This window comes from Notamacropus eugenii, chromosome 5 (genome assembly GCF_028372415.1).
Source record: "Notamacropus eugenii isolate mMacEug1 chromosome 5, mMacEug1.pri_v2, whole genome shotgun sequence".
NCBI lineage: Eukaryota > Metazoa > Chordata > Mammalia > Diprotodontia > Macropodidae > Notamacropus > Notamacropus eugenii.
The window spans coordinates 342,337,043-342,351,788 of record NC_092876.1 but is presented as its reverse complement, the minus strand read 5'-3'; the positions used below and the strand labels follow the sequence as shown (position 1 = coordinate 342,351,788).

Sequence of the window (14,746 nt, the reverse complement as noted above, 5' to 3'; positions counted from 1 at the left end):
AGTACTTCTTCATTGGAATTCCCATTGAAGAACTCTGGATTATTTGTACATCATGATGAGGCATTAAAGCATGACTTTGTGAAGGCTGTTAGAAGCTTTACATGTAGCCATGATTAAATGACTACACTGAATTTTGAATCAGAAGGATACCTGGACATGATCACTTCCTAACTATGTGATTTGAAGTGACTGACTTCCCCTTTCTGGGACTCAATTTCTTCATCTGTAATATTAAAAGAGTATGAACAAAAGGGATCAAAGAAAGAAGGAAAGGAATCTGTGTTGTATACATACAGAGAGAGAGAGAGAGAGAGACAGACAGACAGACACACAGACAGACAGACACACAGACAGAGAACAGCTCTTTTTGTTGTAACAAAGAAATTAAAAGTATTTTACATGCCCATCTGTTGAGACGGACTAAACAAATATGGTATAAGAATGCAATAGACTACTATTGGGTCATAAGAAATAATGGAAGTAGTGGTTTCAGAAAAACCTGGGGAGATTAGCATGAACTGACACAGAATCAAATGAGTAGAACCAGAAGAATAATTTATTCAAAAACAACAATGAAATGACATTTCTGGGCAAACTAAAGCACTTTTGGTGTTCTGGACTCTTTGTTGGAGTTATGAACTGATCCAACCATTCTGGAAAGCAATTTGGAACCATGCCCAAAGAATTATACAATTTTGCATATCCTTTGACCTAGCAATACCACTGCTATGGGTCCCAAAGACAATTAAAAAAAGGAAAACTACTTATATGTACAAAGATATTTATTACTTTTTGTGGTTACTAAGATTTGGAAATTGCAGGGATATCCATTAGTTGGAGAATGATTGAAAAATTGTGGTATATGATTATGATGGAATACTATTATACTGTAAGAAATGATTAGAAGAGTTTTCAGAAAAACCTAGAAAGATTTAGACAAACAGATGCAAAGTGAATTGCGTAGAACCAGGAGAACATTGCACATAGTAATAACAATATTATATGATGAACAACTGTGAATGACAGCTATTTTCAGCAATATAAAAATCTTAAACAGTTCCAAAGGACTTATGATGAAAAATGCTATCCAACTCCAAAAAAAGAATTAATGGGATCTGAATATGAATAAAAGCATATTTTTAAATTTTTTCTTATTTTTTTTTGGTCTGTTTCTTCTTTCACAACATATCTACTGTGAAAATGTTTTCCATGACTGCATATGTATAGCCTATATCAAATTTTTTGTATTCTTAACGAGGGGGTAGGGGAAGATGGAAGGAAGTGAATGTGAAATTCAAAATTTTAAAAAACCATGTTCAAAATTGCTCTTTGACCATGATTCTAGAGAACTCATAATGAAACCTGCTACTCACCTAGTGACAGAGAGGTCTCAAGATGCAGGATGACAGATAAATTTTTAGACAGTCATTTTTACACATGTATAATATTTAAAATTGTTTTGTTTGACTTTGCATGTTTGTTATGTGTTTTGGCTTTATTGTTTCTTTTGGATGGGACTGGTGGAAGGGAGAGAAATTAAGTGCTGACTAACTGAAAAAAGAATTATGGTAAAAATAAATAAATTAAATTAAGATAGTGTAATGGATGATTCCTGCAGTACTTTCCAGTTCTGTCATGATGTGATTCTTTAACTCATGTTCACCTTTATTATTATTTTCTTATCTAGGTGTTTCCAAAGCCATTTTGGAAGCTGCTGGACCAGTTGTGGAATCAGAGTGTGCTGCATTAGGTATGATACGAATGCTTCTGTTGTAGCCATAGTCCTGTACCAGTGAAATAACTGGTAGTGATAAGGAGGGGGTGTAGGATAGGAGGGAAACAAGTCAGAAACCCTCTAAGGGCCAGTGTTCTATGGGAGAGGGGCCCTGAAAGTGAGATTTTAATAATTTTCCTTCAAAACTTGAATTAAGATTATGTAACATTATAGTAAGCAGCAACACATGTATGATTTGAAGCATTCAAAAGGCTCCCTTTGTCTCCCCAACTTCCCTAGCAACCAATCACTCTATTTAAAACTTTCGTCATTACAGTCCCGTCTTGGGGGAGCTAAGACATTGTCTCTTTAGACCGTTACCTGAAAAGGCATCAGACATTACACTACAACAATATAAATATTTAAAGTCAATAGGAAGAGGCAAGAAAAGTCTTGTCCATGCTGGTATCACGGTATCAAAGTTATATGACACAGCCTTCTTTTCTGCTAACAAATCAGCAACCTTTACTGGCCTGAGTACAATGTACCTTTAAGGAGATGTGTTTGGGTGTTCGTTGGTAATCATAGCATAAAAAATACAAATTAGTTTCTTTTTTATGGTAAGTGTGAAACCTTCTACAAATGATGCTGGGAGATAGACATAGTAACCTGATTACTCAGAGCTCAGCCACAGCCCTCTCCAGCTCATCTCCCATGCTTTAGACTATTTCCTCACCCTAAGAAGAGAATATTTAGGAGTGGGATGTGGCATGGTCATTATCTTCAGATATTTAAATTCTTTTTATATGGAAGAGGAAGAGACATTCTATACACTTCCTGAGGGAATACCTTGGACCAATGGACAGAAGTTCACACCATTAAATTGTGAGTTTCTTGAGGGCAAAGACTGTCTTGCTGGATACACTTCGTTGTATCCAGTTTATTGACTATGACTAAGGCTATAGGGTTATAGATATAGAGATAGAGCAAATGTTAGTAATCACCTAGTCCAACTCCTTTAACAGGTAAATAAACCAAGACCCACAAAGGTTAAATGACTTGCCCAAAGTAATGGCATAATCAGTAAGTGAAGCCAAGCCATCTGACTCCAAAGTCATTGTTCTTTCCACTGTGCCACAGTATAATTTCTTGAGGTTGAGAGGAAGCAAATTGATCATAAAATTCGGGACTTAGAACTGGAAGGGATCTCAGAGCCCATCTCGCCCATACCCTCATATCTAGACGAATAACTTGAGGCCCAGAGAGGTTCAGTGATTTGCCCAAAATCCTACAGGGGATGAGTACCAGAGGTGGGATTTGAACCTAGACCCCCTGACTCCAAAGTCAGCATCCTTCCAGGGCACCATGTTGCAGCTGGTCAACAACAAAAAAGGAATGAGTTACTTTATAAGCTAGTTAGGTTTCCATCACTACAGATGTTTATATAAAGCATGGATAATTATGTCATTGCTGCTTTGGAAGGTATTTATGCATGAGATAAGATTACATTATATTATATGACCCTAAGGTCCTTTGTGATTAAGTAAGACTTTTAGCTAATCAAAGGAGCTATGCAAATCATGACTGTTGTTTTCATGTTCTTTTTTACCTAAATATTCTATATTCTCAATTATGCAAAAACTTCAGTTTAGTTAATGTTTCATGCTTCTGTTCTCCAGCTGTGAATCGTCACAGAAATTTTATAGTAACACAGGGTGGAAATCTAAGGTGCAAGAAAATAATGCATATTGTTGGGAGAAATGATGTCAAACAAACCATCTCTGAAGTCCTAAAGGAATGTGAGCAGATGAAATATGTGTCTGTTTCCCTCCCTGCCATTGGAACAGGTTTGTAGTCTCCTATCAAAATTAGTTTCTTTTTTAAAATACTGAGTATCCTCTAGACTACATATCCTCTAGTAAAGATAATCATTAAGGGTGAATCTATATAAGAGTGATGTCAGTGTTGTTAATCTATTTTATGTCTTGGCAGTGTTTTATAACTGGGCACCATGATGCTTGTGGGCACTGTTGGATTTTGCCTCTAGTCTTAAGCTATAGCTAAGCAGAAAGAAAAAGAGAAAGATAAACTGGCAAAGAGTAAGAATAAGGGCAGAAGATGAAAGTAGGGGAGAGCAACAGAAAAAGTGGAAAGAAAGTAAATCAATCCATTATTCAGTCTCTTTCACTGTCTCTTCTTTTCCCTCCTTTCATTTCATCTTTTCCCCAAGATTGAACTTCTTGGTTTCCTTGTCTTCCCTCTTTATTTACCCTCATATTTACCTGTTAGGAGAATTCCCTTATTCATTCTCATGTTTTCAACTTGTATCTCCATGCAGGTGACTTCTCAATCAGCACCTCCAACTCTGTGAACACTTACACTCCCTAGTCTTCTTTATTTTTCAGACAATTTCACTTGGTGCCACTTACAACTTTTCAGGTCAAGTGCCTAGCATCATTGAATCATATGCTTTTTATAGCTAGAAGAGATTATGTAATTCTAGGCTAATCTGGTTTTCATTTGAGACAAAAAGAAAATAAACAACTTGCTTGTAATCAATTAATAATAATAATCATCATCATCATCATCATCATCATCATATCTAAGATTTATTTGGTACTTTAAGGTTTGCAAAACATGATCCAAATATTTCATTCTTACCTCACAACAACCCTGGGAGGCATCTAATACTATTGTCCCCATTTGACAGATGAGGAAACTGAAGCAAAGAAGTAAAGTGATTTGTCCAGGGTCACATATCTGGTAAATTAGTGTCTGAGGTGGAACTGGAACTCAAGTCTTCCTGAGGTCAAGCTTCAGGTGTAGCACTTGATGCACTGGCCCACACAGCTAGTTAGTTTCACTCTGAGCTACCAGTAGTACCAACTGAACTGAGTCGCTTTCCAGAGATCTTTCCATTATCCCTCCCTACAAATAGACAACATTTTGCTTTTTCCTGTCAAAGTGTCATTTTCCTTATTTTCTTCATGGATTACAGCCATAAATGCCAGACTTTAATCGTTTCTCTGCATTCTATCTCCCAGACACTGGGTTCTGATGTTTATTCCTTCACAAGATCCTCAGATTCAACTCTTCTTTTCAATTACCACCAAGACCATTACCCCAGTCCCTCATCATCTCATACATGAATGACATCAGTAGTCTTTTAGCTGGTCTTTCTTTCTTTCATTTTTTCTTATGCATAGTCCCAGGATAATCTTTATTTCTTTTGAAAAAAAAAGTGGATAAGAAAGATAGAAATGATTTTGCATTTAATGCTTTTTTTAAAAAAAAAATGCATGCTTTTCTTTTCTACACAATGATCACTTTCCAATGTACACACAACCCCATTAACAGAGCACACTCCTAGAAAAAGTTTATCAATTGTTACCAGAAAATAAGAGTATGACAGTAGGGTACTAACACTGACTTTATAATTGAGCAGAGTTTTGTGGATTCTACCCGTTGACTTTCTTTACTTTGTAATTGTCATGCTGTATCTTGTTCTTTAGGCTCAGCTTGTTCCCTCTGTCTCATTTCATACAAATTTTCCTCTCTGGTAATAATAAATAAACTGCTTATGCTCAGGCTAAATATTTTAGAGTTGATTTGTATGGGAGGTTGTTCTTTTTCCTCTGCTTTCATCACTTCTGCATGATTTTTATATAAGTTTGCAGGATAAACTTGGTGAGTGAAACAGTTAAACTTTCCAGCATCCTCTGCTTTCAAATCCCTTGCTCTCATGTCCTGGTGACACTTGTGCCTTGCCATGAATCACTCTACTCACAGCACCCTGAATCTCTGCCATCCTCTGCCTCCTCCTTTCCTCCTTACTTGCTTTTGAACTGAGAAGGAGGCTACCACACAGTTGTGCTCACCAAGACAGCTATAAATTTATGGTATCATCTCAATAGGAACTTCTCTGAAGGAAGGAAGTCTTTATATTCCTCCTTAAAAGATTCTCTTTCCCACTCATCACAGAAGCTACTCCAGCACTTCTCTCTGCTCTTTTGACTTCTCATGGTATTCTTTCCCTCTCTCTCTCTGAGTTGAGAATCTCCCCTTCTACTTTACAGAGAGAATGGAAGCCAATTGCAAGGAGCGCCCTTTTTTACTCTGGTCTTCTGACAACTTCTTATCATTACCTCCCACTGTTTATTCCTTTATTCCAGTCTCTCATAAAGAGGTGACCTTTATTGCCCAGGTAGTAAATGGTTAAATGAGTTGCCCAGGGTCACACTTACTCACTGCACTATCTAGCTACCTCTTTGCCTCTTTTCATATACCCAGTGTTTAGCACAATGTCTGGTACATAGTAAGGGCTTAATAAGTGCTCATTGATTGATTTTTTCCTCTCTATCATTAGCTAAGATGGTATAGACATACCTCTCCCATCCTGTACTGTAGATTTTGTAAAACTCACATGCAGAACTCAACATTTATCTTCTTGGTTCTATCTCTATAGCATCTCTGACGTTTGTTCCCTTCTCTCTACTCATAGTAATCACTCAGAGTGTCAACCATAGTCTCCCACTAATACACCAGTTTTCAGACTAATCTTCCCATATCTACCCTCTCCTTTTCTTCATTCCAACTTCCACACAACTGACCTGCTGATATTTCTAAATATTATGATGTATGATAACAATGATATAATCATTTTCCTTACCCACTGAAAGAACCTTAGTGGTTCTCTATTAACTCTAGGATGAAAGACAAATCCCTCTGTTTGGCATTTAAAAGCCTTTACAGTCTAGCTTCAGTCCATCATTCTAGAATGATTTGTTCTTCATATGTTCTGTGTTAATGCAACCTACCTGCTGGTTCTCACACATAACAATCTCTCCTCCACACCCTTTTACAGGTTCTTGTAATGTATGGAATTCTCTCCCCTTCCCCTTCACCTTTGCTTTGTAGTATTTCTAGCTTCAATTACGTCTCATTTCAAGTGATATTGTCTACCCAAGATCTTGACTGGTCCCTGCTAACATTAGTACCCTCCCTCCAGACCAATTATAGCTAGATGTCACTAGGGATAGAGCTCTGGACTTGGAATCATGAAAACTTGAGTTTCAATTTCACTTCAGTCTTTTTTTTTTTTTATACTCCATTACCTGTATTTCTTATTTCCTAGTAGCAAGAATAGTACTCGACAGTTGTTCCTAAAACCAAGTTCCAACTTCTCCTCATCCCTCCCTCCCCACCCATTCCCTTTGGGAAGGCAAGCAATGCAATATGGGCCAAATCTGTGTAGTTTTGCAAATGACTTCCATAATAGTTGTGTTGTGTAAGACTAACTATATTTCCCTCCATCCTCTCCTGCCCTCCATTGCTTCTATTCTCTCTTTTGATCCTGTCCCTCCCCAAGAGTGTTGACTTCAGATTTCTCCTTCCTTCCATTGCCCTCCTTTCCATCCTCCCCCTGACCCTGCTTATCCCCTTCTCCCTGACTTTCCTGCTTTGTAACATAGGTTTTCATACCAAAAGAGTGTGCATTTTATTCCTTCCTCTGGTGGAATGTGATGAGAGTAAACTTCATGTTTTTCTCTCACCTCCCCTCTTTTTCCCTCCACTAAAAAGTCTTTTGCTTGCCTATTTTATGAGAGATAATTTGCCCCATTCCATTTCTCCTTTTCTCCTCCCAATATATTTCTCTCTCACCACTTAATTTCATTTTTTAAAGATATGATCCCATCCTGTTCAATTCACTCTGTGCTGTGTGTGTGTGTGTGTGTGTGTGTAATCCCACCAAATACCCAGATACTGAAAAGTTACAAATATTGTCTTTCCATGTAGGAATGTAACAGTTCAACTTTAGTAAGTCCCTTATGACTTCTCTTTGCTGTTTACCTTTTCATGCTTCTCTTCATTCTAGTGTTTGAAAGTCAAATTTTCTTTTCAGCTCTGGTCTTTTCATCAAGAATGCTTGAAAGTTCTCGATTTCATGGAAAGACCATTTTTTCCCCTGAAGTATTATACTCAGTTTTGCTGGGTAGGTGATTCTTGGTTTTAGTCCTAGTTCCTTTGACTTCTGGAATATCATATTCCACGCCCTTTGATCCCTTAATGTAGAAGCTGCTAGATCTTGTGTTATCCTGATTGTATTTCCACAATTCTTGAATTGTTTCTTTCTAGCTGCTTGCAATATTTTCTTCTTGACCAGGGAACTCTGGAATTTGGCCACAATGTTCCTAGGAGTTTCTCTTTTTTGATCTCTTTCAGGAGGTGATCAGTGGATTCCTTGAATATTTACTTTGCCCTCTGGTTCTAGAATCTCAGGGCAGTTTTCCCTGATAATTTCATAAAAGATGATGTCTAGGCTCTTTTTTTGATCATGGCTTTCAGGTAGTCCCATAATTTTTAAATTGTCTCTCCTACACCTATTTTCCAGGTCCGTTGTTTTTCCAATGAGATATTTCACATTATCTTCCATTTTTTCATTCTTTTGGTTTTGTTTTATGATTTCTTGGTTTCTCATAAAGTGATTAGCCTCCATCTGTTCCATTCTAATTTTGAAAGAACTATTTTCTTCAGTGAGCTTTTAAACCTCCTTTTCCATTTGGGTAATTCTGCTTTTGAAAGCATTCTTCTCCTCATTGGCTTTTTGAACCTCTTTTGCCAATTGAGTTAGCCTATTTTATAAGGTGTTATTTTCTTCAGCATGTTTTTGGGTCTCCTTTAGCAGGGTGTTTACTTGTTTTTCATGCTTTTCTTTCGTCTCTCTCATTTCTCTTCCCAGTTTTTCCTCCACCTCTCTAACTTGATTTTCAAAATACTTTTTGAGCTCTTCCATGGCCTGATCCCATTGAATATTTATTTTGGATGTTTGGGATACAGAAGCCTTGATTTCTATGTCTTTCCCTGATGGTAAGCATTGTTCTTCCTCATTTGAAAGGAAGGGAGGAGATATCTGTTCACCAAGAAAGTAACCTTCTATGGTCTTATTTTCCCCCCCCTTTTCTGGGCATTTTCCCAGCCAGCTACTTGACTTCTGAGTTTCCTCTCCAGATCCACCCAGCTAGTGCTTGGGGGCTGAGATTCAAATGCTGCTTCCCAGCCTCAGGGCTTTGGACAGGAGTGGGGCTGTTATTCAGTGTGAGATTTAGTTCAGGTGCTCAGGTGGGGGCAGGGCTGCTACACAGGGCTCAGTTCCCTCAGGGGGTTTATGCACAACCCTTCAACAATGGATCCAAGCTCCTGCCTGCTTTGGGAGTCCCTCTCTGCTGCTACCTTGGTTGCAGCCTCCTGAGGGTGCCTGAGTTATAGGGACACCCCACTCCCATCTCAGGGAGCTGACAAGACCCTCTCACTGACTTTGGTGCCTGTGGGTGGAGGGACCTGTGCTGCTGCTGGAGATTCTGTCCCTGAAGCCTGCTTGGACCTGCTCCTCTGGATGCCATGTGGCCGAGGCAGGGCTGGGCTCTCCTCTGGGTCTGGTGCATGACAGACCCTTGGTGTTGGCTTTTCAGGTCTCTCTGGAACAGAAATCTCCTCTGCTCCACTGTTTTGTGGCTTCCGCTGCTCCAGAATTTGTTGGGAGTTCTTCTTTACTGGTATTTTATGGGCTTTGGGTTAGGAGCTAGCATATGTGTATTTCTCTACTCCACCATTTTGGCTCTTCCCCCTTACCTCAGTCTTTGTCTGCCTCAGTTTCTTTATTTATAAAATGAAGATAACAATGCCACCTACTTCCCAGAGCTGTTGAGAGGCTAAAATTAAATAATATTTGCAAAGCACATTATAAATCTCAAAGTGCTATATAAATGTTACCTACTACTCTCCTTTGCATCGTATATATTTTGTATTTATGTATCTATGCATATGGCCTTTTTCTAAGTAGCACAGAAACTCCTTGAAGACAAATATTGTTTCGTTTTGAAATTTGTACCCCCAGTACCAGGTCTATAATAAATGCTTGTCAGATTTTTGGATACTTAGCTCCCAAAGAACCTTACTCGACTAAATGGCCAAAATGCCAATTATTATTTTTATCCTAAAATAATTCAAAGAAATTTTATGCCCCTTCATTAAAAAGCAAGGTTGAGGTTCAACACATTGGGCATCTTATCTTCTGCAGAAACTTTCTAAATGACTTTCAAAGTTCCCAGGGAAACACAGTTTACCTACAACTAAAATAGTACTTACCTAAAAGGGTGTGGGACATGAAATGAGCATCTGAATCCACTGAACACTCACATTCAGACTGTGAATTATTCAAATTATGTAGGCATTGCTAATTGAGCTGTAGGCTTCCAAATGGCAGGAACTGTAATTTTCTATAGGACCTAGAAGAGAGGGACATTAGTCCACAATGTTCGAGATACTGACAATGAAACCAATAGTGGTTATTGATTTGAAGGATCCATTAAGAACTCAAACCTACCAACTTTTAAATAGCAGTTTGGGGCAGGGAAACACTAACGAAAAAGGGGAGGTGTTATTTTTTATTGCTTTGTTCTTATCAATTTTTTATTTTGTTCTTTCAGGACAGGCCAAAAAAGACCCGACTCATGTTGCTGAATCTATAATTGATGCCATTGAAGATTTTGTACAGAAAGGGTCTGGCCAGTCAGTGGAAAAAGTGAAAGTGGTTCTCTTCCTGCCACAGTTACTGGAAGTGTTTCATGATACTATGAAAAAAAGAGTAAGATCTAAACCACAAATCTCAACCTCTGTGTCCTCTAAGATAAAATGTAAGTTGTACATTTTCTTTAAAGTATATGTGCCTACGATTTACCTTGAAAATATTTATGAATAAATTCTCATGATATTGTCATTTATTTTAAAGCATTTTTCAGTCTTCCATGCCAGCCTCCCCAAAAGCAAGATAATTTGGTTTTGGAAAAAATAAAAAAGTCTGCAACTTTCCAGGTGTGTGGTGAAAGCAAGGAGAATGTTGAAAGTGCTGTCTCTTGGATACAAGATTTGATTTTAAAGGAACATGAAAGTTGTACTTTCTCTGATAAATCCATCCAAAACTTTGGCGGAAAAGAATACAATGAACTGAATGAGCTACAAAAAAGCCTAAATATCACCATTGATGTGAAATGTGGAGAGTCTCAAATAGAGGTCACAGGAACTACCCAAGATCTGTTCAAGGCTTCTCAAGCAATTCAAGACATGATCAAGAGAACACAATTACGTGTGGATGAGGACTCTGAGGCTGAGCAGCTAAGTAGAACTGTCACATGGCAGTATAACGACAACAGTATTTTCAAGGCTTTTGACAAAATAACCAATCTGCATTTAGAGAATGCAAGGAAAAGAAAGAAAAATAACATTGCTTTAAAAATTAATAATGAAAGATACACAGTAGACTTTAACACTAACCTTGCTACCAATGGAAAGGGACATAGCTTGCCTGTTCGTTGTATCAAAAAATCTCAAGGTAGGTTCAGCTTTGCTTTATTTTTAATACTCTCTCTCTCTCTCTCTCTCTCTCTCTCTCTCTCTCTCTCTCTCTCTCTCTCTCTCTCTGTCTGTCTCTGTCTCTGTGTCTCTTTCTTTGTCTCTCTCTTTCAAATCCCCCTCTCTCCCTGTCTTTTATTCAGCCAATAAACATTTATCAAGAACCTATTATGTGCATAGGTACTGTGATAAGCCTCTGGGGGTACAAAGAAAGGCAAAAGACAGTTTCTATTCTGAAAGAACTCAAAATCTAATGGGGTGACAACATGAAAATAACTATATATGAGCAAGCTAAAATGTTAAAAAGAATAAACTTGGGACAGCTAGATGGTGTAGTGAGTACAGAGTAGGCCCTGGAGTCAGGAGGACTTCAGACACTTGACACACTTACTAGCTGTGTGGCCTTGGGCAAGTTGCTTAACCCCAATTGCCTTGTCTTCCCCCCTCTAAAAAAGAATAAATTGGAGATAATCAGCAGAGAGAAGGCACTAGAATAAGTGTCTTCAATAAATCAATAAAAACTTTCTAAGGAGAGTGGAATCTTAGCTGTAACTTGCTGGAAGCCAGGGAAGTTGGAAGGCAAATATGAGAAGGAAAAAAAATCCAGGCATGGGGGGTACACAGTGAAAATTTCCTGAGTCTCTAGTCTCTGTCTATCTGTCTATCTTTCTGTCCTTCTTTCTTTCCATACTCTCCCACTCCCTTAAAACCAACTGAGCATGTATTCTGACCCTACTGCTGTTTTGGGCACTTAAGCAGAGAGATATCTAAGAGGTTATACCCACAGCATAAACTTCATAACCTGCCCCCCTTATCTTTCCAGTCTTTTTGCACTTCACATCCCATAATGAACTCTGCAATCCAATGACATTGGTCTCCTGGCTGTTAATTGAACAAGACAAGCCATCTCCAGACTCCAAGCATTTTCACTGAGACTCCCATGCCTGGAATTCTATCCCTCCTCATTTCTACTACGTGGCTTCCCTCACTTCCTTCAAGTCCCAGTTAAAGTACCATCTTTTATACAGAGTAGTCATAAGGTCATTTCAGAAGGGATAGAAAGCACTAGAAGATGAGGGCACTGGAAAGACCTCCAGAAAAAATTGGGTTTTGAGCTGAATGTGGAAGGAATCCAGAGAAACTAGGAAGTAAAGCTAAGGAGAGAAACATCCCAGGTGCAAGAGACAATCAGTGCGAAAGTTCAGAAATGAAATGCAGTATACAGGGAATGGCAAATAAGTCAGTATAGCTGGATTGGAAGTTAGTGTAGGGGAGTCAAGTGTAAGAAGAGTCAAAAGATAGGAAGGTGACCATTTATGAAAGTCTCTAAATGCCAAATGGACTGAGACTTAACAAGGCTTCAGTGACACCTGAGAAGTGATAAAGAAAATAGTCTGGCAAGATATTAGAGTGAAGTGAGGTGAGGAAGAAGCAAGAAGAGGAAATTATCATCAAATGACTTCAATCTTTTTATTAAATATAAGGCAAATTTATCAGGCAAGAGGATGAGGAGGGGATTACTATGAAAAGGTTAGAAGAAAAGATTTGATAATATTTATCACTTTGATGAGCAGAATACCTAATTAGTTATGGAGGAGAAAGATTGCTTGCTGTAGGGAGGGTCCAGTTGAGATTTGATAACCGATTTTTTAGTCAATCAAGTATCATTTTGCTTTTGTGATTTCCTCCAACTCCATGGATAGACTGCATCTAGAGAGACATGATGGATATATGTGGAAGAAATAATTCAGGCATTAGGAGGAGTGAGATGAAGGATGTCTTATGATCATTCCTCTACAGGGAGGGGAAATTGGGAGGAAGAAGTTAAGGGGATCTCAGACAACTATGGGGATTGGTGACAGAAGAAGCCTAGTGGGTCTCACTAGCTGATTTGAGCAAGTAAGGCTGGTATGGTTATGAGGGAGCCATAAGACTGAGGTACCAAATGGCTCCTGAGCCACAAATTTTGGTTGTAAATTCTCACTTGCTAGCATCTTAGATTTTTTTTTTTCAAATTCCAGGTACTAATTTGTAGAAGTATGTTTTATTTTGTTTATTTTGGTTATAGATCTGTGATTTTTTTGGTACAAAGAGCTCCCCATGAGAAGACTCTTTCTATGCCTCCCAGGGAGGAAACGCCTTCAAAAAATCAACACCTGCATAGCAACTTACAGTCTGAAAGAGTTGCTGGGGCCCTGAGAGTTGAAATGATTTATCCATGGTCAGGCATCCACTTTGTTATCAGAGGAAGAACTTACTGTCTTTAAGAATAGTTCTCTCTGCCCACTATATAATACTGCTTCTTCATTCTTCCCACCCCAACCCCTTCCATTATCAATTGATACATTTGCTTTCCAGTTTGTAATTCTATGTCTTCTATGTTTTCTTTGTATCAAATAATTTCTGCTTGTACTAACAAAATAGAGTTACTGAATCTGCAGGCCAAGTACAAGAAACTGTAACAGAAGTGGAAGGCACTTCCTACCATAACAGCATGTCCTTTCTACCAGCATTACCCATTACATTGCTGCATTTGATCTTCTATTTAACTCTCATGTATCCAAGAATAGATGTGAAAGAGGGAAAGAAACAGGTGCTTATTTACTAAACACCTGCTATGTGTCAGACACTGTGTAAGCTCTGCCAATAACTTATCTAATCTTCACAACAACCCTGCAAGGGAAATGGTATTATTATCCTCATTTTATAGTTGAGAAAATTGAGGCAGATAGACATTAAGTGATTTACTCAGAGACTCATACATGTCTGAGGCTGAATTTCAACTCAGATCTTCCTGATTCCTGAGCCAGGGCTGTAGCCACTGTACCATCCAGCTGCCTGTGAAACATACTAGGAAGAAGAGCTCTAGATGAATTTTGATGCTAGTGTTTTAAAATAAAATAGCAGTTCACTCAATTTGATTTAAAATATTTGGAGGAAATAATTGAATGATAAGAGGTAGTCTGGTATAGTAGATAGAGCGTGAAGATAGGAAGACATAAGTCTGTATTCTGCTTCTGACATTAGCTGTCTGACTCTGGGTAAGCCATTTAAGATGGGATAAAATCTATTGTTGCTACAGGTAAAATAATAGACTTGTAGTGTGTTTGATGTTTTAGTTTGTTCATCAGTTACATGATATATTGATAGCAGAGTGAGCAGCACAAGTCAATATTTACTACTTAATAATACAAAATGGCTCCATGGGCATGTGGTTGTTTTTTCTTTGTAATGGATGCTTAATTAATGTTCATTAAATTGAATTGAATTGAATTCTGAAAACCAAACATAGAGATATTGCAAAAGAATTCAAATGCTATTCTGATTTTTAGAGAGCCCTGAAAATTTAGATTGCATAATCCTATCCTTCCATATGGGAGGACTTTCTTAATCACCATGTATTTGTCTTTCAGTTGAGATCCCTAATCACTGGGATGACATGAAAGACCGGAACTTTCTTTTGGTGGATTTACCTCCAGGACATGAAGAATATAAGCAAGTAAAAGACAAGTTTTGTGAGACTTGTGATAAATACACAATAGAGAAGGTAAACCTAGTCTTTATCCTTGCCATGACCTCTAATCTGCCATTCCTTAGTACTGTCTCTAGTCCTCACCCCTGCTC

At 38.2% G+C, this 14,746-nt stretch overlaps 1 protein-coding gene across 6 annotated transcripts in view; it reads left to right on the top strand.

Annotated features, from left to right (window-relative positions):
- The window catches only part of LOC140506526 (protein mono-ADP-ribosyltransferase PARP14-like), an 83,924-nt gene that overhangs the window by 61,666 nt on the left and 7,512 nt on the right, over positions 1-14,746 (top strand). For all 6 annotated transcript variants that reach the window (XR_011967962.1, XM_072613799.1, XM_072613798.1 and 3 more), the window contains 5 exons: positions 1,688-1,750; positions 3,394-3,561; positions 10,201-10,407; positions 10,503-11,102; positions 14,536-14,669. Coding sequence is in view for 5 of the 6 variants with exons in the window: in XM_072613799.1 (XP_072469900.1) it covers positions 1,688-1,750; positions 3,394-3,561; positions 10,201-10,407; positions 10,503-11,102; positions 14,536-14,669 (1,172 nt within the window). In the remaining variant the exon portion in view is untranslated. The remainder of the gene's footprint in view (positions 1-1,687; positions 1,751-3,393; positions 3,562-10,200; positions 10,408-10,502; positions 11,103-14,535; positions 14,670-14,746) is intronic.